The sequence below is a fragment of the Coenobita brevimanus genome, chromosome 78, assembly GCF_032717465.1.
Source record: "Coenobita brevimanus isolate Jiangsu-jjx chromosome 78, ASM3271746v2, whole genome shotgun sequence".
In the NCBI taxonomy this organism is placed as follows: domain Eukaryota; kingdom Metazoa; phylum Arthropoda; class Malacostraca; order Decapoda; family Coenobitidae; genus Coenobita; species Coenobita brevimanus.
In genome coordinates this window covers 39770251-39792751 of record NC_137031.1, presented here as the reverse complement: position 1 = coordinate 39792751, position 22501 = coordinate 39770251, and the positions used below count along the sequence as shown (strand labels likewise).

General features: G+C 43.5%; 1 protein-coding gene across 1 annotated transcript in view; it reads right to left on the bottom strand.

Annotated features, from left to right (window-relative positions):
• Window positions 1-22501, bottom strand: part of LOC145408810 (Fanconi anemia group J protein homolog) — a 459949-nt gene that overhangs the window by 205687 nt on the left and 231761 nt on the right. Inside the window, exons 4-6 of the mRNA XM_080279456.1 lie at window positions 9015-9161; window positions 8333-8372; window positions 6625-6708 (exon numbers count right to left, since the gene is read on the bottom strand). Of these exons, the coding sequence (XP_080135582.1) occupies window positions 6625-6708; window positions 8333-8372; window positions 9015-9161 (271 nt within the window). The remainder of the gene's footprint in view (window positions 1-6624; window positions 6709-8332; window positions 8373-9014; window positions 9162-22501) is intronic.

Below are 22501 nucleotides of genomic sequence, written 5' to 3'. Positions count from 1 at the left end.
TTTTTTTTTTTGCCTAATATTCCCATTTTTTCCTGTCTATTTCTCCCTTTTCATATTATTCTCTCTCTCTCTCTCTCTCTCTCTCTCTCTCGGACTTTTCAATCTCGCTTTTGGATTGACCCGGACAAAAATGGGAAGCGCCGATTCCAGACATGTGAAACTGCAATTACAATGAGTAGTCTCTCTCTCTCTCTCTCGCTCTCTCTCTCTCTCTCTCTCTCTCCGTGCGGATCTTTCTCTTCGTTCGTATTCTTAAAAATTCCCTATCCGTTTTGTCTTCACTTTTCTCCTTTGTATTCTTTTATCTCTTACCCTTCCTCTATTCCCTTTCACTTTCTGCCATTTTCCTCTCTTCTCTTTCGTTCCCTCCTCCTTATTCCTCTTCTTACGCATTTCTCTTCCTCTTTACTTACATTCTCCATTCCATTACCCTTTACGTCACCTCACTGTCTCCTTCTTTCGTTCTTGGGTCCTACTGCTCTCCGCCTTCCACTAATTTCATCTTTATCTTCCTTTATTCTTCTCATTCCCTGTTAATTCTTTCCTCCTTTATCGCTTCACTCTTTCGAATTCCCTTCCTCTCCTCTCCCCTCTTTTTCATTCTGCTTTTCCCCTTTTCCACTGTCTGTACTCATCTGTTCATCAGCCTGGCCCTTCATTTCTCCTCTCTTTTTCTTTTTCAATTCCTTTTCCTTCCAAACCTTTCTCTTTAACCCTTTACTCTCTATTTTCTGTTTTACTTTCTATTTCATCTCTCTAACTCCTCCCTTCTCTTTCCTCTCTCCTCTTTTTGTAGTTTTCTGTGTATCAGTCTCTTCCATCTTTTCCTTTTTCTGCCAATTTTTATTTTCATATTACTTCTCTTATCGTTTATTATTTTCTCTCTCCTCCCCCGTCCATTCCTCCACTCAGGCACACTTGCCCCTCCATTCAGTCTTTTTTAATAATTTTTGTTCTCTCCTCACCCCACTTTCCTCTCTCTCTCTCTCTCTCTCTCTCTCTCTCTCTCCATTCGTTTTCGTTTATTTCGTCGCTTTTTCCTTTTCCCTCTCTCTCAGTTCCATTTATCTTTTAATATCTGGTTTGTTCATAATTACTCTCTCTCTCTCTTCCACACCAGAAATCAACACAACTCTAATCACAACATATACCATTGCACATCATACATTACGTTTCCACCCCCTCGAATTCCCTATTAATATCCGTTGCAAAAGACCGGACCTTCTTCTCGGTGGGAGAGTGGCAGCCAGAATTAATTTTTCCCTCTGCTGGCGAAGTACGAATGTGTGTGATGTCCGTAACGAGTGATGCACGTGGTAGAGGAAATCTCAGAGTATGTTTATTTTATCGATATGAACGACTGCGTGCAAACATGATCTAACAGCACCCATTTAATCTATTCAGTTCTATGACATATTTCATCTTTTTCTCTTGCCATCTCTTGACGATTTTATTTAGCTCAGGATAGACTCTCAGAACTGGAAGGGTTACACAGAGCCTTAATTAATCCCTACACTCCTTCAGGGCCTTCCTAACTTCTTAAAAACGTCTTGAGGTACGGTAAGGACAAGTAGTAAAAATGTCACCGTACTGAAGCATATAAACCCATCCCAATACATCGAATACTACATAATACATCCAACCTTAATAGCGACCGCACAATACAGCATGATAAAGTTCCACAATACAACCACATACAAAATATCACCCCTCCTCCCACCTGCCCCCAAAATACATTCATATCCACACCACCTCCACGTAAAACATGACAATACAGGCCAACCACCATACAATACAGCACAACAATACAAAGCTGCAACAATAGTCATACAATTGTCCTTTATGCCCCATCCCCCCACACACACAGCTCCATCAAGCTACCAAACACACATGCACACATTTAACCGATTATTATTACTAGTATGACACACACACACATACACACACACACACACGCACCCCTCCTACACACACACATACACACACACACACACACACGCACCCCTCCTACACACACCCATACTCACATGCACACCCCCACACCTACACAGAGGCACGAAATTTTGGGTGTAGTGAAAAGCGTTTTAAAAAGTGTGCGTGTGCGTGTTGTGTGTGTGAGGCGTGTTTTTAAAGGGGACAGAACAAACAAGTCTTTAATAGCTAACAGGCTAGGGGGCTAACACACACACACACACACACACACACACACACACACACACACACACACACACACACACACACACACACACACACACACACAATGCTGTAAATGATAAATGCATTGGTTAGTTCTGCTGATACATGGATATATATAAATAAAATTCTTGGTAATGCTGTGCGTCTCCTACGATAAATTATACCTAGATTTGCTGGGCTTTAGGGTACGTGGATTCTGGGTCAGTGCTGCGTGCCTTCTGTGATAAATGATACATAAATATAATTGTGCTTAAAGGTACACATTCTGGGTAATCCTATTTGTGTGTGTGTGTGTGTGTGTGTGTGTGATATCCCCCTAGCCTGTTGGGAGCTTTAGCAATATATTAGCATCAGAGTATGGTTTTAATCCCGATGAAGTGCTCTGAAAACCACACAGCCACTGCACCACACAACACCACACCCTACCTACCACACCACACCTGTCCACCAGACCACACGCAGGACCTTAGCATTTTCTTTTTTCTGCCACTGAACTACGCGAAATAAGTTGCAGAATGTCGAAAATCTGGGCCAAGTCAAGCTGAAAAGAGTATAAATGAGTTGGGACTATTATCATACCAGCTTCGCCAAGATTAAAATAAACGAGTCGGGGATAGCGGCAAAATTAAGCTAAGATTAAAAATAGACTGAGTTGGAGGCGGTGGTAAAACAGAGTCATCACAAATAGATTCTGCTATCATGATCATCTAACTTGGGATAATTGTCCAGCCTGATAAACTAGGATTAAAATAGACAGAGGTGGAGGCCGCGGCAAAATAGATTCGTCATAAATATTTCTAGGACAATGATCACTTAGGATAATTAAAATAGAATAAACTACGATAATAATAAATATCTGACTCTATGACGTACAGTTCAGTGAATTCTTGGTATCCTCAAATGATTTATTCCTGTTCACTTTTTTTTTGTTCGAGCTACAGGGTCTGATAAAGCCTTCAGTAACCTTTTCACACTTTAGAGATAGCTTTATATAGAACAGAATCGTCGTCTGATGGTGGTATGAATAAAAGGGAAAATATCGGAGTGAAGGAATTACATGAGGCTGCTTTGGGATGACGGCAGAGTGAAGGAAAGTAGTTTGCAATATTTCAGGTGACGTCTATCCCTTTACGATTCCTTTTTACGTAAACCCTATACAACAGTGCGCCTCAACCCACTAAACCACTGAAATAAATGATACATGTGAGCTGTTATCCTAATTATGCATAGATATCCTAATGATCATGTAATTAATTCAGTCTTTACCTCACCTCATCATCGCTCACCAACCAGGGGCCTCTTTCACCCATTATCTTACTTTTATCATTATCCCTGTTTTCATTGAGCTATCTTTCATGTCTCTTTCACTTATTATTTTGCTTATCTCATTACCCTAGCTGTCATTGTAGTAGTTTTAATTATTGGGGGAGAGAGTTTTACTTTAACCCAACACGATGATGTGTATTCTGGCACGTTCTTCTTACCATCATACTTATCGCACCTTTCACGACGTTCCTCGAAATGCAGTGTCCCATGCAGGAGGACGTGTGAGCCTCAGGTAACGGGCTATCAAGTCTAGTTTTAGCTGAACACATAAAAAAACGGCCTTCCTTTGCCTACTTATTACTAGGGAGTGGAATAATAAATACGTCAACGGGCCGAAGGGGTTAAGAAAAATTACACTGCGTCCACTCGGCAAAATACGATTCTGTACTGCTATTCTGTTCGTCACACCTCCCCACGATTTTACCCCACTGCCTCGAGCTTAGGGTCTTCTCACTGGCCTTGGGGATTCCGTAAAGCCTCTTTCCTAGCGATTTACTCTGCACGTTGTCTATAAGTATGCTCCTGTATGATAACTAATGCCAACTGCGTCTATAATTACGATACAAGTAACAATTGTACTATGGAAAATAAATAGCCAAGGAAGAGGTGCAACGAAGCCTCCTATCCCAATTAGAATACGACCCCAGTACCACCCTATGATATCACGAGGGGGGGGGGGGAGACATCGAACTTAATCCCCCCCCCCTTTTTCCCGCTTTATGGTGCTGGACAGAGAGAGATGCCTTCACGTGGTGGCACCGATCCACCTCCCAGTTCCCTCCCTATCCCAGGAAAGGAGGATGGTGAACTGCAGGAAATTAGCAACTTCAGCCAGCACTCCATCAGGTTCACAGCATCGTGTGTCTGAGGTGGCATCTGCTGCTGCTACTACTACTACTACTACTAATACCACCACCACCACCACTACTCTTCCCATTTCCTTCCTGGTACTTCCTCACGAATTTTACCACCTGCCCCACCATGTCTCACTTACGCCATCCTATGACATCACGTTGGGGGAAAGTGAAACAATATCGATCAGTGCTGCCTGTTCTTTGATCGCGAGTTCGGATCCACGCCCCTTTACCAACCCGTCCACCAATGAGCAGCCGTGGAGCTCATAGTTATTGATTACACAGATTGGAGGATTGGGAAATGCGGGAGAATAATTGAATATCTGGGGAGAGGGAGGGAGAGGAGGGGGGGAGGAAGGGGAGAAGAGATGTGAGGTGAGGAGAGAGAGAGAGAGAGAGAGAGAGAAAGAGAGAGAGAGAGAGAGAGAGAGAGAGAGAGAGAGTATCACTTCAAAGGCTGCAGCTCATAGGTCCAAGGCGATGAGGTCTTGTTTCCCCACCAACACAATCCCTCCCCCTTCCGTCTCCCTCCATCCCTTTCCCTCCCTCAGTCTCCCCAATTTTCTCAAACCCTCGACCTCCCTCTCTTGCTACGCCCACAGGAATATGGCACCCAATCTAAAAGTTAGTCTCTTTACAGTTCCATATTTTCCGGCATGTATTTTCCCTTGAATGCAGTGGAAAGGAGCCAAGAATTCAAAGCCACCAAAATTCGTCACTGCCACTGTTAAGACAGAACCAGATTGAAGAGACATTCCTTAACTGATTTTTGGCTACACTGCACTCGAAATACTAGATGTCGTAGGCCGGGGAAAACACAGGAATAGAGGACTGAGATTACTGATGACCAACCTCACTGCGATTATGCACGATCTCTTTTATTTCTCCTACATTCACACGACCTGAGACTGGGAGAGAATTTTCTACGTGCAGAGGTTAAAATGCCTTTACTTACCTCTGCACTACAAAACGTCTCTCCTAAGCTGAATAAAATCGTCTAATGGTTGTTGGAAATTAATAAAAAAATATTTGATTTGATTCAGCTGAGGGAAATCAATGTCATCAGCCCGACAAATGAGATAATGGGGTAAATCCTACTAAATCTGCTAATCACTTACAAACCTCAATAACAGCTCCAATTCAGGTATGCTTAACGCTTCACGACGAGAAGGGGGAGGGTGATTTCCAGGGGTATAAATGTCTCGGATCTGTCACTTCTTGTTCAAACCCTCAGACGATGGGTTCTGTGTAGCCCGAAAAGTTAGAGATAATAAAGAATTCGATCTGTAACCTGTCTTTCTCCCAGCCAACACTTGTATATATCACAACGGATCACCTACATCCCACTAACTCAAGGGAGACTCTAACACTCTGGTTTCTATGCCTTACTTTCAAACAAAATTAACAGAATCTCCTGTCGTCACCTAACACAGAATACTAGAGTTACCCAGACCATGAGGAGGGTTAACAGTGCCAATAACAACTCTCCCACGCTCCTGTACTCACTCCCAGCTGAATAAAATCGTCCGCCGTGGCCTGGAATTGAAGAGTAGAGTTGTCCCGAGCATGAAGAGGGGTTAATATCACTAATCTGTTTGCCCTCCCTGCCTTTTTCTCACTGGGGCAGCTCAACACTTCAGGAGGTCTATTTGGAAGCTGCTGATAACCTTGATGTAGTTTCCCTGTTGTCTGCATAAAAATGTGGATGGGGGAAAGAAGCAAGGAAAAAAGAAGTGTGCGTGTGTGCCTGTGAGGAGGTGAAGTGGCAAAGTTGCAGGCTGAGGATAATGTGTTGAAGATAAAGAGAAGCTGAAAGTTGATGATAATGGGCTGAAGATAATGAGAAAGGCGAGGATTTAAGCTTACAGAGAAAATGAAAGATGGAGATACGTGATGAGACGATGATGAGATGTGATGAGAGTGTGAGAAGAGTGAAAGTGAAAAGAATGAAGAAGTGGGTCCCTGCGGCGATGTGAAGGCAACCCAAGTGTAAAAATTGGATGATGATAAATGTGAGGATTAAGTTGAGGCAATTTTGTCAATATCTTCCAAACCTCTTTCCTCAACAATAACGTTAACATATGTGCTGAAACTGAAGGATGAGTATATTGAGAGGAATATTCATGCCAAGTGAAGATTGGGCCAACTTTACATATTACTCAACCTCTCTCTGAACTGCAAAGCGTAGTGGGGTATGAAGTCTATGGGTTCTTTACACCGCGTTTCATTAATTCATGCCTACACTAACGTTGACCACAACTGTCCACCGCCTCCGCCATCACACCTGTCCACCACCACCACCGCCACCAGCACCACCACACAAAAATCACACCTGTCAAGCACCACAACACAATCACACAAAACATCACACCAGTCCACCACACAGCCACTGCACCACACAACACCACACCCTACCTACCACACCACACCTGTCCACCAGACCACACAACACCAGCACACCACACCTGTCCACCACACCTGCCTCACCTTGCAATGCCGGCCTCCTGCATCGTAATTGCCCCGTCACTTGCAACAATACCTTCCCACCCCATTTCCCTTTCCTTCTCTCCCCCTCTTCTTTCCCCTCCCCCTTACCTCTTACCTTCCTTTCCCTGACTCTTCCGATTCTCTCCTTTCCTGTTGCACCTTTCCTTCTTCTGTTCCTCTTCCCTCTTTCTCTTTCCCTTCTCTCGCCACTTTTCAACCCCCCCCCCCTAGTGCTTACCTCCTCTATTTCTCACTCTCACCCTTTCTCCCTCATCCCTTCTCCGCTTTCCTTTTACCTTACTCTTTCTCTCCTCCCCTTATCTTCCTCGCCTCTCTCTCTCTCCAATCCCTTTCCATTTCTTTTTCTTCCTTCTTCCCTTTCCCGTCACCCCTTCCATTCCTCTCCTCTTACCTCCCTGTCTGACCTACCTCTCCCTTTTCCTCCCCATTCCCTTTCCTTCTCCCCTCGCCCCCTCCTCGTCACCTACTCTTCTCACCTCTCCCTCTTCCCATCCTCTCACTTGCTCTTCCTCTCCTCTCACTTCTGTCTCTTCCTAACCCTCTAACCTCTTCCTCTCTTCTCACCTCTCCGTCTGCCCTCTTTCTCCCTTCTTTCCCTGCTTCCCACCCCCTCCCTCTCTCACCTACCTACTTTTCCCCTCTCCCTCTCTTCCTCTCCTCTCACCTCTCCGTCTGCTCTCATTCCCCCTTTTTTCCCTCCTTCCCACCCCCCTCTCACCTACCTACCTTTCCCCTCTCCCTCTCTTCCTCTCCTCTCACCTCTTCGTCTGACCTCTTTCTCCCTTCTTTCCCTGCTTCCCACCCCCTCCCTCTCTCACCTACCTACCTTTCCCCTCTCTCTCTCTCGTGTCCAGCACCACCACACTCGGCCACTCACCGACCCTGTAACCCGAGACTGTGGAGGAGGCGTTCACGTTTCAACCTCGGGGGGGTTTACACTATCAATCCCTTCTGTACGATGTCCCAATTTTGTGCTCTGTTCTTGCTACCACCAGACGATTTTATTCAACTTGGAGGAGACCTTTAGTAGTTTGTGGGTTAATGAAGGCTATATCATCTCACCTCCCCCCCCCCTCCTCCAGTTCAGAAAATTTATCTTACAAAGTGAATATAATCGTCTGGAGATAGCAAGAACGAATTAATACATCGTCACTGCACTGATTAACCCCTTCAATCAGATGACGTCACCTGCATTCTATTCTTCCTTCCACCAGACGATTTTCTCAGCTCCCCACCAGAGTATCTTATTCAGCTCCAGATTTCTAAAAGAGGCAGCATATAGCCTCCAACACACACTACAACATAAATAATACCGTGTGGACTTATCAGAATCAGCTACGTATGATGTGAACGTAATGAAGGAGTGAAAACATATCTTCATGGAGTCTGTAAGATCCTGAACGACTTGAATAACGCTCAAAACCTGGTACAAGCCGCATGGGTATTACCTGAATTGGTCTTTATAGATTCTAATGGACCTGAGGTAACCTGGAAAGATATAAACTAACCTAAATATTCCTAAATTCTACTTCGGTCTGAACACGAGTGAAATGAACCAACATAACTGGGATGGACCTTGGTACACTTAAATGGCTAAGTACGATTAAATGGCTGTGTACACTTAAATGGCTGTGTATACTTAAATGGCTGTGTATACTTAAATGGCTGTGTACACTTAAATGACTGTGTACACTTAAATGGCTATGTACACTTAAATGGCTATGACAGGACCAAAATTGATTTGACGGGTGGGGCTGAATATGAAGATGCGGAGCGGACCTAACTTGACCTAATTTGCTCTGGATGACCCTGAAATGACCCCACTTCACCTGACAGCCCAGAGGAATACGAAGGGCAAAAATAAATCTTAATAACCAGAATTAGTTTGACAGGACATAAGGACTCGATTTGCCGTAAATTTATTTTCCATGACCTGGTAAATGGTCCTAAATCCCCCGAATGAAGGTGGATTTATCTGAGAGGACCGGATTTATTGTGAAGGACCTTGAAACTGAAATTAAACTGGATGGACATAAATGGGAACTAAGAAATGAGACCATGGGACCTAAAAAAAAAAAAAGTGAAACATATAAGAACAGACATTAAAAAAATAATAGATAAGGCATGTACCTGGAATGAAACCGCCCCCAAATGCAGCAGCGTGGGCGGCGGCAGCGGGATCAGGTGTGGGCGTAGGTAAAGGCGTGGGTGGGAGGTCCTGCGGAGGGGCGACGGCGGTGGGGGCGTGAGGTAGCCCTGCAGCACGTGCCAAGATATCTGTGGACACCAGAGCACACTGTTAGACCCGGACATATTATCTGACCAGAGCAGGTTATTTAAGAAGGTTCCCCAACACCTTTTCCTAAGCGATTTATTTTATTTATTACACGTTACTATACAATTGTGTGTTACACCAGGAATCAGTAATATATTAGGATACATAATTAGGTAAAGAAATAATTACAGCAAGACATAATTAATTATAAGAGGATACATGATTAGTTCACACACAATGTTACATCCCTCCCTCCTCTTCATGTCTCATATTTAACTCTCCCACCTCGTTACTCACTCTAATCTCCCCCCCACTCTTTTCCTCTACCATATCCACCCATGACTCCACGTCCCTCTTCCACCTGCGAGCAAGCACACCCACAACGCAACCATTGTGAATTCTCTCTCTCTCTGAGGAAAGAATTATACTCAAGTGCTCAGGGGTGAATCAGAAACTGTAAAGAAAAAGCATGCAAACTCACCCTATAAAAATTCATTTGCACACGCCTCACAACAAGTTCTTGAGAGAGAGAGAGAGAGAGAGAGAGAGAGAGAGAGAGAGAGAGAGAGAGAGAGAATTCTAGGAAAGACCAATTCATCCACTGATTAAGATTGCTTCGAAGAGACGAGCGAGTAAGGTGGGGGAGGGGGGTGGAGAGTAAAGAAACACGGATCTGAAAGCATTGTGTAGGAACTCCTGATTGGATGGCAGTATTAGTACATTAAAAAACCCTTCTGTACAATGACGTCTCTTATCTAATACCTAACTTCCTCTACACGATTATACTAACGCCATCCCTACAATGACTTCTTTTTTTTCTGTACTCATGCTACCATCTGATGATTTTAATCCTGCTAAGGAGAGACGTCTGCTGGAGTTAAATAACACATGAAATTTCACTGGTGCGGATGACCTGAACTACAGTGTGTCTATGTCGACAGATATGAGGGCGTGAGGGTCGTGTATCACTGGATGATGCTACTTAGCCACGGCAGTGATATTATACTGTATATAACAAATCTGAATGCATAGGTTGTTCGTGTGAACTAATTCCACCATTTCATTGACTGACCTCGGATATATATATATATATATATATATATATATATATATATATATATATATATATATATATATATAGAGAGAGAGAGAGAGAGAGAGAGAGAGAGAGAGAGAGAGAGAGAGAGAGAGAGAGAGAGAGAGATGGAGGGATGGGGTGGAGAGGTATATGAGAGAGGGGGATGTGAGTTGGGAGCAGGGCAGTGAAATGGCGGGGGACAGGGCGACTTGGAGGCGATTTGTTTGTGGCCACCCCAAACGGGATTGAGGCGTCTGGCAATAGATAGATAGATAGATATATATTCCTGTGTCCTAATCAAGAATGTGACAAAAATTATATATACCGTACCTACACACAGACTGACATACTGCTGACATACTGTAACTACAGGTACATTCTTTTAAATACTGTATATAAACACATTCTTGTTCATACTTACACATACATACACAGATGCATACCTTAATCAGTGAATACAAAAGACATTTTTCAATAAAAATATACACCTACACATACAATATATACGAAAATATACGGTAACCAACGATACCAAGAAATCCTACGTTAACCCTTCTGTATCCAGGACGCAGAATATCACTCGACGTCATTGGCAGCGATTATTTTTAAAAAAGTGTGATCACCTCTTGGAATCCAACCTGTTACCGAGGCGTACACTTACGTAAAACACACACACACACACACACACACACACACACACACTCACACACACACACACACACACACACACAGAGCAACAAATATAAATAAAGGACTAACCTACGAGAGCATAAAATAACAAACACTAAGATATATATAAAAAAAAAAAAAACACATCGCCAGCAGTCCAGATAATGTGAAAAAAAGAAAAACACAACACACAATCATGATTATACATTTTTACACATCCACAACACAACTACTCCAGGTAATAAAGAGAGACGGAAATCATTAAATTACCTATACTGTTACTGAAATACTTGAAACACAATCACATAGAAAAACACAAATATACACATCCATATATCTCCATATACATCACCATCTTTTGCAGAAAATGACAGGGTAGTGACCAGAGTAAAAGCACACTGATAAAGCAAACATCGTAAACACACACACACACACACACACACACACACACACACATATATACATTCATACACACTGTCCCTAGCGTACTACAGTGGGTGATGTGACAACATAAAAAATACTCACAGACTATAGACACCCACATATAGATAATGATACACAACCATTCATTACCCATACACATCCCCACCCGCGTAGATATTAAAGCCATAACCATTCAAAGTTCCTGAATCTCTTAAACACCTTCACTTACGCAAATAAAGGAGGCTAATATATACAACCAACAACAATGCCACCAAGATATTGAGAAAGCAGAGTATATTGTAATGCACTAACTGGCTACGCAAACACACACAAAAACATACATATATAAACATCCATACACACTGCCACCAGTATACATGACAGAGAGCTGGGCTACACACACACACAACCATCCATTTATACACACCTACACATCGTCACCAAAGAAGACGAGAGGAGTAACCAACAACACTTATATGCTATCCAACGCACACACAATCATACATATCCATACACATCCCCACCAGTGTTGATAATGAGAGAGTCAGTGAAAAAAAAAAGCTATACACAACTACACAATTATACAATTATCTATACACATTCCCCAGAGTATATATATAATCACAGGGTTAAGTCAGAGCACAATTAGCTACACAAATCCACACCTACACAAACATACATCTATATACAACTAAGCACACGGCAACCAATGTATATAAACAGGGTAGAATGGTCATGAAACACACTCACACGCTACACACAACGACAATTGCCCGATCATACAGACCCATACATATCCATACACATTACCCCTCGTGGAGATATGGCTGAGGGTACAATAGGACCACAAAAACAAACACACGCGGGTACACAAAGGGAGGCATACGCCAACACACACATATGCATATCAATAAACATCCATACACATCCCAGCCCGTTTACTGACAGGCGAGTGAACACGAAAAACACTCATAGGCAATACAGACCTACATACACACGACCATGCATATCCATAAACATCCATACACACTGCCCCACCCGCGCAGATAATGACAGAAGGTTGGGAACACACACACACACACACACACACACACACACACACACACACACACACACACACATCCATACACATCGGCACCCGTGTAGATAATGACAGAGGGTAGAGTGAGAGCATAAAAACGGTGGGCAAACACGGGGCTCCCACACTTGTGTAAAAGCCTCATGAAAATTCAATTTGGCATCGGAGCGAGATAATGGAAAATGTAAAATGTTTTCAACTTTTCAAACAAGACCCACCGCCGCCGCTCCAGCCACGTCAGAACACGCTCAAAATGGGGGTGATGGCGGCTATGGGGGTGATGGTGGTGGCGGCTATGGTGGTGATGGTGGTGATGGCGGCTATGGGGGTGATGGTGGTGGTGGCTATGGGGGTGATGGTGGTGCCTATTGGCGTGATGGTAGTGGTGGAAGTGGTGGCTATGTGAGGACCATATACAAGATGTGTGTGTAGTGGAGAAAAAGGACTGGAAATACATGAAAAAAGGATATGAAGTCACATTTGTGTCGCCACTGTTTTCCTCATCACTTGTCATTAACACTGCAATTATCTTTATTATCAGCAACGCGGATCACAATCGATGTTAATATTACAGTATCTATCTATCTATCTATGTACCTATCTATAGCTATTTCATATTTATACATTTATATACTGCACATCGAAGTACATACCAGCATAATGTATACACAAAGAAATAAGGTAACATTACAAAAAGAAATATCATCACAAACATCCTGTCCCCCATGAACATCGCCATCCTAACCAATTTAAAAAAAAAAAAAAAAAAAAAAAAAAAAAAAAAAAAAAAAAAACTAAAAGCAGAGGGGCTAGTACAAAAACCATGAGACAAAACAACGCAACATTTGTGAAAAATCAGACAAAGCAAAAAGCTACGGGAAATAATACCCACGAGCAATATGAAAAAAAAAAAATGTACACAATTCCTAAATACAAACAAAAATAATCAAAATTTCCAACAACAATGTAAACAATGTCCAAACACGTGTTTTTGATTTTTTTTTTTATTCCGTTCGGACAGACATTTTCATTCTTTTGCAGCAAATATTCAGTAGTCCAATGGCAGAATACGTCAATACTAGGCGCAACATCCTTCACACTGCAGTACTTCGCAATTGGCACCATTCTCTAATTTATTGTTACAGTTCAGTATTCGAGATGGAGAGATGGCAGTTTTGCGCCTAGTTAAAATGAACCAAGTATAGATAATCTTTTTTTTCAACTCTGTACATTTTTTACTGGTGGTGGGGGTATATTTAAGTCCTCCAACTCAAAATGTCTCTCCACAGCTAAATAAGATAGCTTTGCTGCAGTAATAATATAATGTGAAGTGGCAAAAAAACTAAACAATGCACATAAAACCACTGCTATCAAAATCCTAATATTTTTTAAACAGAACTAAATACAGCTAAAATCCATGTTAAAATTATGCCTCCGTCGGATGCCCGCACCGTTAGATTAGCGACCTAGACACTGTGCTTATTACACTACTGACGCTGAGTATGTATGTATATAACCATGTATGTATATTAAATCAAGGAATGAACCGTAACAACCTTGGCATTTTATTTTATTTTACGAAACTTTCTATACGTCATCATTTGGGATCCAACTGCTCATATTCCAAATTTGGTTCATACTAATGACCTCTTGAGACTGCCCCCCCCCCCCACCTGCAATGGATTTCCCGTTTGCCACCACGCCCCTGGCGAGGTAATTGTCAGCCAGCCCTAAGAGTGAAGGCGCTTGTCCCTATTTGTATCTCAGATTTACCAAGAGAGAATGGAATAGATATAGACGTTTTCTCTCTCTCTCTCTGTCTCAGTTGCCACCTACGCCTCTTCACTTTTCTAGCATCCCCTTCCCTTCTCTGGTTTTCACCTTTCTTCATTTTTAAATTTCCCTTACTTCTCCTTCCCTCCCCCCTCTTCTCTGTCTGTCTGTCTCTGTGTGTGTGTGTCTCTCTCTCCACTTCCCTTTCGTTTCCTATCCCCCCTCCTCTCCATCTCTCTTACTTCCCTTTCCTATGTCACACCCTCTCTCCCTACATGGTAAGGAGAGAGAGAGAGAGAGAGAAGGGGGGTGAGACTCACACAGGCCTAGTAATAAGTCACAAAGTAGACCAATTCGTATACAAGCCTGAACGTCGCTTTGGGTGTAGGTATTCGGCAGTGTACGAACCCCACTAAAAACATTACCATAGGGGAGCACTGCGACGCTGGATAAAGGGACGATTTATTTGAGAGAGAGAGAGAGAGAGAGAGAGAGAGAGAGAGAATCTTATCCCAACTCCCACTTATAAATCGCTAGGAATACGAAGCTGTAGGGCTATTTACCATTCACTCCTTCAGAACTTATGTATATTTAAACATCACTAAATACATCAATACTACATAATACCAGTCCATACACATCGAGAGAGAAAATATGGTTACCCCACCCTCTCTCACCCTGCAATACCCTATCTACCTCAACCACACCCCTACCAATCACCACAACACTTACCACAAATACCACCACAACCACAATCACGAATACAAGCAAAACAATAACAATATAAAAAACTGTTAAAACATTCACTATTATAATAGCCACCCCACCACAACTCTACACCTACCGTACCACACTTACCACAACCACCACCAACTTCACAACCACACACCACATCAATACATTTCTACCACGACTAAAACAACTACCACATCCAACACCCTTACAGTCACAACTCTTAAAGCTTCCACAACACGACGACGACCACCACCACCACAGCAACAACCACAACTACCACAACCACCACCATTACCTCAACCACTACTATTACCACCGCCAAAACTAGGACCTCAACTACAACAAACAACTACCACAACTACTGTACCACCATTACAACTGCCACCACAACCACACATCTACCACAATTACCACAATCACCACCACCAGCACCACCTCAACTACCACAAACACCACCAGCACCACCTCAACTACCACAATCACTACCACCACCACCACAACTACCACAATCACCACCACCACCACCACCACAACTACCACAATCACCACCACCACCACCACAACTACCACAATCACCACCACAACTACCACAATCACCACCACAGCGTTTCATCAGGGCCACCAGCCTCCCATCAAGCCAGGCTGTCGCGCGAAAACATTTTTGTTCACCGTCCTCCAACTTCCAATTTCCCCTCACTCTCTCTCTCTCCACCTCTCTCTTTCTCTCTCTGTCTACCTCTCTACTGTTTCCCTCCCTTTCTCTTCACTGCTCTCTCTCTCTCTCTCTCTCATAAAGCGACCTCAACCACAACAATATATTCACTACGATGCCTTAACTTTTACTCTATTCCTGCTAATTTCAGACGATTTTTTAAAAGCTTAGGACACATTTATCGAACTGACAAGACAAATACAGCCGTCACCAAACCCTTCCAGCACAAGAGGTCTTTACAGAGCTGAATAAAATCGTCTGGTGGTAGCAATAATTATAAACTCAATCAGACGATAAATTCAAGCCGGTGACGTCATGGCGCTTGATTCTCCCTGCAGTCAGTTTTATCTTATCTTTCGAAATGTGTCTCGTACTGAAAGGGTTAATGAAGTCTGCGTCCAACCCCTCCAGGTGTTAAAATAAGTCTCCCCTCAGCCGAAGAAAATCGTCTGAGTGGCAAGATTTATATGAAAAAATACATAATCATACTGAACGAGTGATGGTCAAGAACCTTCAATTATCCCAATCCACTATCAATTATTCCTTCTTGCTCTTGCCTGACGATTTTATTCAGCTTTAGGTAGAGTTTTCGACAAGAGGGGTTGGATAAAGAAAAGAGACGGGTTTGGAGGAAAAGGGAGCGGGGGAAGAAAAGGGAAGACGGGAGAGGAGGGGGGAAGGTGAGGGAAGGAAGAGGGAGTTTGGGAAAACAAGGGGGAAAGGAGGAATGATAGGTGGGAGGGGGAGGAAAGATGGAGAGGGAGAGGAGGAAGGGAAGAGGGGGAGGAAAGGAAAGGGTGGACGGGGGGTTGGAAGGGGATGACGGAGGAAGGGAAACGATGAAAGAAGAAGAGGACGGAAAGAGAGAGAGAGAGAGAGAGAGAGAGAGAGAGAGAAATAGCGAAGGAAACGAAGGGAAGAGGAGAAAAAAACGGTGAATGGAGAAGTCAAAAAAGAGCAAAATGGGGGCGAAGAGAGCAGATAAAATGGTACTTCTTCCACAATGTCCCTCAACTCAATCGCATCATAATTTAATTCACGTTACTTTCTGATAATTTTATTCAAGATAGAAAAATTCGAAATATAAGGGTTAGATATTACCTAGTTTAGCCTCTTCACTATCACGGCGAGTCAAGAGCAAAACAAACTCGTCCTCGGGCTGAAAGGGTTACGTTACGGAGGGTCCAACTTCCCCCCCCCCCATCGTATTTCCCAAACCCCTCCTGCTCCTCCTCCCCTCCCCCCTCCCCCATGCCTCTCAACTCCTTTTACCCTCAGTCCCCCACCCTTCCACCCCTACCTCCCCTTTCCAGCTCATACTCCATCCCCTGCTTCCCCAAATCCTTTCCCCCCCGTCCCCAACCCCACACCTAGCCTCCTCCCCTCCCTTCCATACCCACAAACATCTTAGCCTATTTCATTCCTAGTCACCTACACTCATACTCCCCCCCCTCCTCTCTCTCTCTCTCTCTCTCTCCCCGACACGCTAACAAAACTCCCGGACGCAATTTGCCGGTGTCAGGTGTTTGGTGCCGACATCAAAGGGAAGCCGAAATGAGCCACCCCGCCAAATACCTGCAATTTATTACCCGCTGAGAGAGAGAGAGAGAGAGAGAGAGAGAGAGAGAGAGAGAGAGAGAGAGAGAGAGAGAGAGAGAGATGGGGGGGGGGATGGGAAAAGCGAGTTGAAGTAAAATTTTAAGTGAGAGGAGGGGGGGAGAAGTGATAAGATGTGGACAACTGGGGAAGGTAAGGAGAGGGGAGGGAGGGAAAAGGAGGGAGGGGAGAAAGGATGGGAGAACGGATGCTAATGGAGGAGGTGACGGAGTGAAAGGGGGTAAGAGGATGAGGAGTGAGGGAAAGGTGGGTAACTGGAATGAAGGGATGGAGGAAAGAAGGGAAAGTCGATAGGATAGAGGAAAGTAATGGAGAGGGCGTGGAGAGAGGAGGAGGAGGGGAATGGGGGAAAAGGGTAGAAGGAAGGGAATAAGATGGGAGTAATAGAGGGCTAGGAAGGAGGGAGGAAGGATAATAAAGGGGAACAAAAGAGGAAGGAAAAAAGGAAGAATCGGAGGAGAAATGGAGGGTAGTGGGGAGACGAGGAAGAGAACTAATGGAGGGAGAAATCATAAGCAGGAAGAGGAGGGGAGACCAAAGGAGGATGTGGAGGAGAAATTACAGAAGAAAGATGGGGTGAGGGTCCCTTAACTCACCTTCCCATTCTCTTCACTTCCCTCCCTCTCACTCTCTTCCGTTCTCCTTCCCCTCCCCCCTCTCTCCCTTTCTCCTCCCCGCACTCCCTCCTCTTCTTCTCCCCTCACTCCCTCCCCTTTCTCTCTCCTCTTCTCCTCTTCCTCTACCCTTCTTCCCCTCCCCTCACACTCTCCCCTTCTTCCCATCCCCTTACTCTCTCCCCTTCTTCCCCTCTTCTCACTCTCTCCTCTTCTCCTCCCCTCCCTCTCTCCCCTTCTTCCCCTCCCTACTCCCCTCCACTCTGCTCCACTTACTCTCCCTGGTGGAAAACATTAAGGTCTTTTTCAGCTCCACCCAAGTTATCTTCCCCTTCCTCCCCTCTGCTTTCTTTTCCACCGCAACTCTCTCTCTCTCTCTCTCTCTCTCACACACACACACACACACACACACACACACACAGAAAGAGAGAGAGAGGGAGAATTTCCCTCCCCTCTAAGTTTTGCCAACCTTTACCCTCTTCACCCCTATCCTTCCCCTCCTTCAAATAACACCATTTTTTTCTTTATTTTTTCCTTCCTTCAGCACTCCCCACCAGCACTCTCCTTTCTCTCCATGCCTTTCCTTCACATACTCTCCATGCCTTTCCTTCACATACTCTCCATGCCTTTCCTTCACATACTCTCCATGCCTTTCCTTCACATACTCTCCACGCCTTTCCTTCACATACTCTCCATGCCTTTCCTTCACATACTCTCCACGCCTTTCCTTCACATACTCTCCATGCCTTTCCTTCACATACTCTCCATGCCCTTCCTTCACATACTCTCCATACCTTTCCTTCATACACTCTCCATACATCTCCTTCACATACTCTCCATGCCTTTCCTTCACATACTCTCCATACATTTCCTTCACATACCCTCCATACCATTCCTTCACATATTCTCCATGCCTTTCCTTCACATGTCGTCAATCCTCAGTCAACTCTCCACTTTCCCAACCAGGATTTTGACTCTCCTTTTCCCCTTTCAGACCGAAGACGTCATTTGTTATTATTATTATTATTTGGAATTATTCTTCTTCTCTAAATCGGCCTAAAATTTCCGTCTCCATCTTGAACGCTGAATTCTAACGATAGGTTAACACTAGAGTATGATACTAGTCACGAGGAAGAGTTCTAGGATGTGGATAATTTATTCTGAGAGAGAGAGAGAGAGAGAGAGAGAGAGAGAGACCTTATCTTTTGACCAATTCTAAAAATAACTTGTATCAATATCCTTTATACACACAGTTCAACCAAAATAAAACTTTAAGGGGCTATTAATTCTCTCTCTCTCTCTTTCATACGTCACACCTACCCACAAACAAACATCGTCACAATCTTCCCTTCCTCAAATCTACCTCCCTGCTCTCCCTTGTACACACACGCGTGCACACACACACACAAACACACACGTCCTCAATCCACCTACACCCAAACAACTACAGTACCTGCTCCCTGCCTAGCCTCCCCCCCCCCTCTCTCTCTCTCTCACCATGCAACTCATCCTCACTACCTATCTCTTTCCATTCCCCCTCCCCCCCGCCCTCTCTGTCTGTCTGTCTGTCTGTCTGTCTCTCTCTCACACACACACACACACACACACACACACACACACACACACACACACACACTAAAACGTCACTGCCTCCCCCGGCCACTAAACTTGGAAGGCCAGGTCTACAGAGGCGCCGTTTTTATCCAGAGCGCAACTGACTTTCCCCAAACCGGATGCGCAAAAAAAAAAAAAATAGTAAATGCGGAAAAGGAAAAAAATCGCAGGGGAAAAAAAGGCACAGGGAAAATTACGAGCGCTGTTGAGTTTTTTTTGGCGGGAACAGTTTGTGAGATGATGCTGGGGGGAGGGAGATGAGTTGGTGGAAAAGGGGGGAGGAAAGAGGGATGCAGGGAGAGACAAGGAAAGGTAGGAAGGAAGCGAAACAGGGGAGGAACGGAAGGAAAGCAGGGATGGGAGACAAACAACAAGAAGGAAGAAAATGGGGGAGAAAGGGAGAAATGGGGAGGGAAAGGAAAGAGGGACAAAAGGATGGGCTTGAAGGAAAAGAAGGGGAAGGAGTACAAAGGTAAGAACAAAACTATCAGTCCTTCTATAAATCCTTCTCGAAAAACAATCCCTCGAGTCAACGCTGGCAGGAAAACGTGAGAAGGCATTATGAGTCACAGAAAAACACAAAGAAACTTGATAGGAAACAATCACAGAAAAACTATATTCCAGACTGTATTAAACTTTGGGGGAAGAGTAATTTTGTTGACGTACTGGAATGGAGTGTTATTCAAAGTACAGGTAAATTAATCACTTTTGCACCTGATATGAAGTTTCGTCTTCATCAGTATGTCCATTTGCCAAGATTAAGGGAATTACACCATTTATTAAAGATCTTGGTTGACTGTCTGTGTGGTTCTTTCTCTCTCTCTCTCTCTCCAACCCAATCCTCGTTAAGTAGTGTTTTTTCTAATCCCTTCAGCCCGACGACGTTATTCTCACTATATCATCGGTACCTCCAGACGATTTTATTCAGCTTAGGGGAGATGTCTAGTGGCGAAGAAGTTACTAAGGGCTTTATCTACTTCAACTCTCTAATTAAAAAAAAAAAGTATCCCCTAAACTTAAAAAAATAATTGTCCCCTAAACTAAAAGTCTCCCCCCCCCCAAAAAAAAAAAAAAAACTCCCCTACGCTAAAAATGTCTACCAGATTTAAAAAAAAAAAGGAAAAAAAAAAAGAAAACCCCCCTAAACTAGAAAAAAAAAAAGAGTCTCCCCTACGCTTAAAATAAGTCTCCCAGCTTAAAAAAAAAAAAAAAACTCCCCTAAGCTTAAAAAAAAAAAAAACTAACCTAAAAAGTCTTCCCTTAGCTAAAGTCTCCCCTAAGCTATAAAAAAAAAAAAGTCTCCCCTAAACTAAAAAAAAAGTCTCCTCCCCCCCCCCAAAAAAAAAAGCAAGAAAAAACGCGTAGCAATGGAGTCAAATATCTTCATCGCTTCTATGAAAAAAAAATATAGCCCCTTAAATCCGATGGCTTATTTTATAGCTATTTCCAGGCGATTTTATTCAGCTGGAGAAGGGTTGCTTGTCAGGGGGGATGGACTTAATAATGACCATATTTATCCCCTCGATTAAAAGAAAAAAAAAAGAAAAAAAAAAAAAGTCAATAAGGTGAATGAATAGGACTGGAAACAAGACCGAAATAAGCGACGTCATCGGTCTGAAGGGGATGAAAATATGAAAAGTTAAATTCGTCTGGAATAAAGATACACGGTATATTTTTCTACGGTCTTTGCCGTTTCTATAAGTACTTCGAAACTTCACACAAATGAAACAAATGAAAATTGTCTAGAACTGGATATGCCCTTACTAAAAAAAAAAAAAAAATACATATAATAATAATAATAATATAATAATAATAATAATAATAATACACGACAGGGAAACACTGGCGGATTCTTAATATTTCAGAAGTGATGGAAAGTATGTAAGAGAAGACAAAAAATAAAGAGGAAAAGGAGGAGGAGAAAAGACAGGTAGAGACGATATATACATGTGTATGGCGAAATATAAAAGATTAGGAGAAAGATGAGACAGCTGGTTGAGAAAGAAAGTGGAGGAGGAGGAAATGAAGGACGAGGAAAATGAAGCAGGGCGGGAAGAGAGAAAATGACAGTACAGAAGCAGGAGCACAAGGCGAAGGAGGAGGCGAGTAGAAGGGAGAAACAAACAAAAAGCAGCATGTGGGAGCAGGAGAAGGAAGGGAAAGAAGCAATACGAGCAGAAGCAGCAGAGGGAGGGAGGGAACAGTAGGAACAGCGGAGAGGAATAGACACAGGAGCAACAAGAGGGACAGCAGGAGCTGCAACAGAAGGTAGGAGGGACCACAAAGGGGGCAGTAAGAGAACTGGAGTAGCAAAAAGACTCAGAGATAGCAGCAGTGGTATAAGAAGGAGTACCAGCAGCAGCAGCAGAAGAGGGTAGTAGGGGCAAGAGGACGAGGAAGAGCAGCAGTAGGAGGAGGAGCAGGAGGACGAGGAAGAGCAGCAGTAGGAGGAGAAGGAGAAGGATGAGGAGGAAAGCTGATTACCATCTTGAATGCAAATTAGATTCCCCAAGAAGCGTGCTAAGTGCTGGAGACGGCCGCCGCTCCCTCAAGCCTCATAAGTGACATTATCTTCCTCTCCTCTCATCTCTCCATCTCCCTCTCTCTCCTTACTCTCACTAGATTTCTTTCTTTTACTTTATTATTATTATTATTATTTCTATTATTACTGTTATTACATATATTATTATTACTAGGGCTACGTTCAGAATTCAGTAACACCCGAGAGGTATACAGTTATATTTCTATATTAATAACAAAAGAACGGGTAGAGGGACCACATGTACAATGGAAAATAGACTGGCTTTGAAAAACTACTTAACTAAAGACAGTTCACTTGACATTTACGTCCCCTTCTCCAGACCTGAAGTTTAGAGCAATACTACTGTATATATACAGTGACAGGAGGAAAGAATATGGGTGTGTGTACTGTGGAGTATACAGTGACTGTATAGGTAGGTGAAAAGTATACCAAGTGCTGCTGTAAGTGTCTGGGTGTGTGACTGTGTAGATGTCAACCTGAGGGGTTT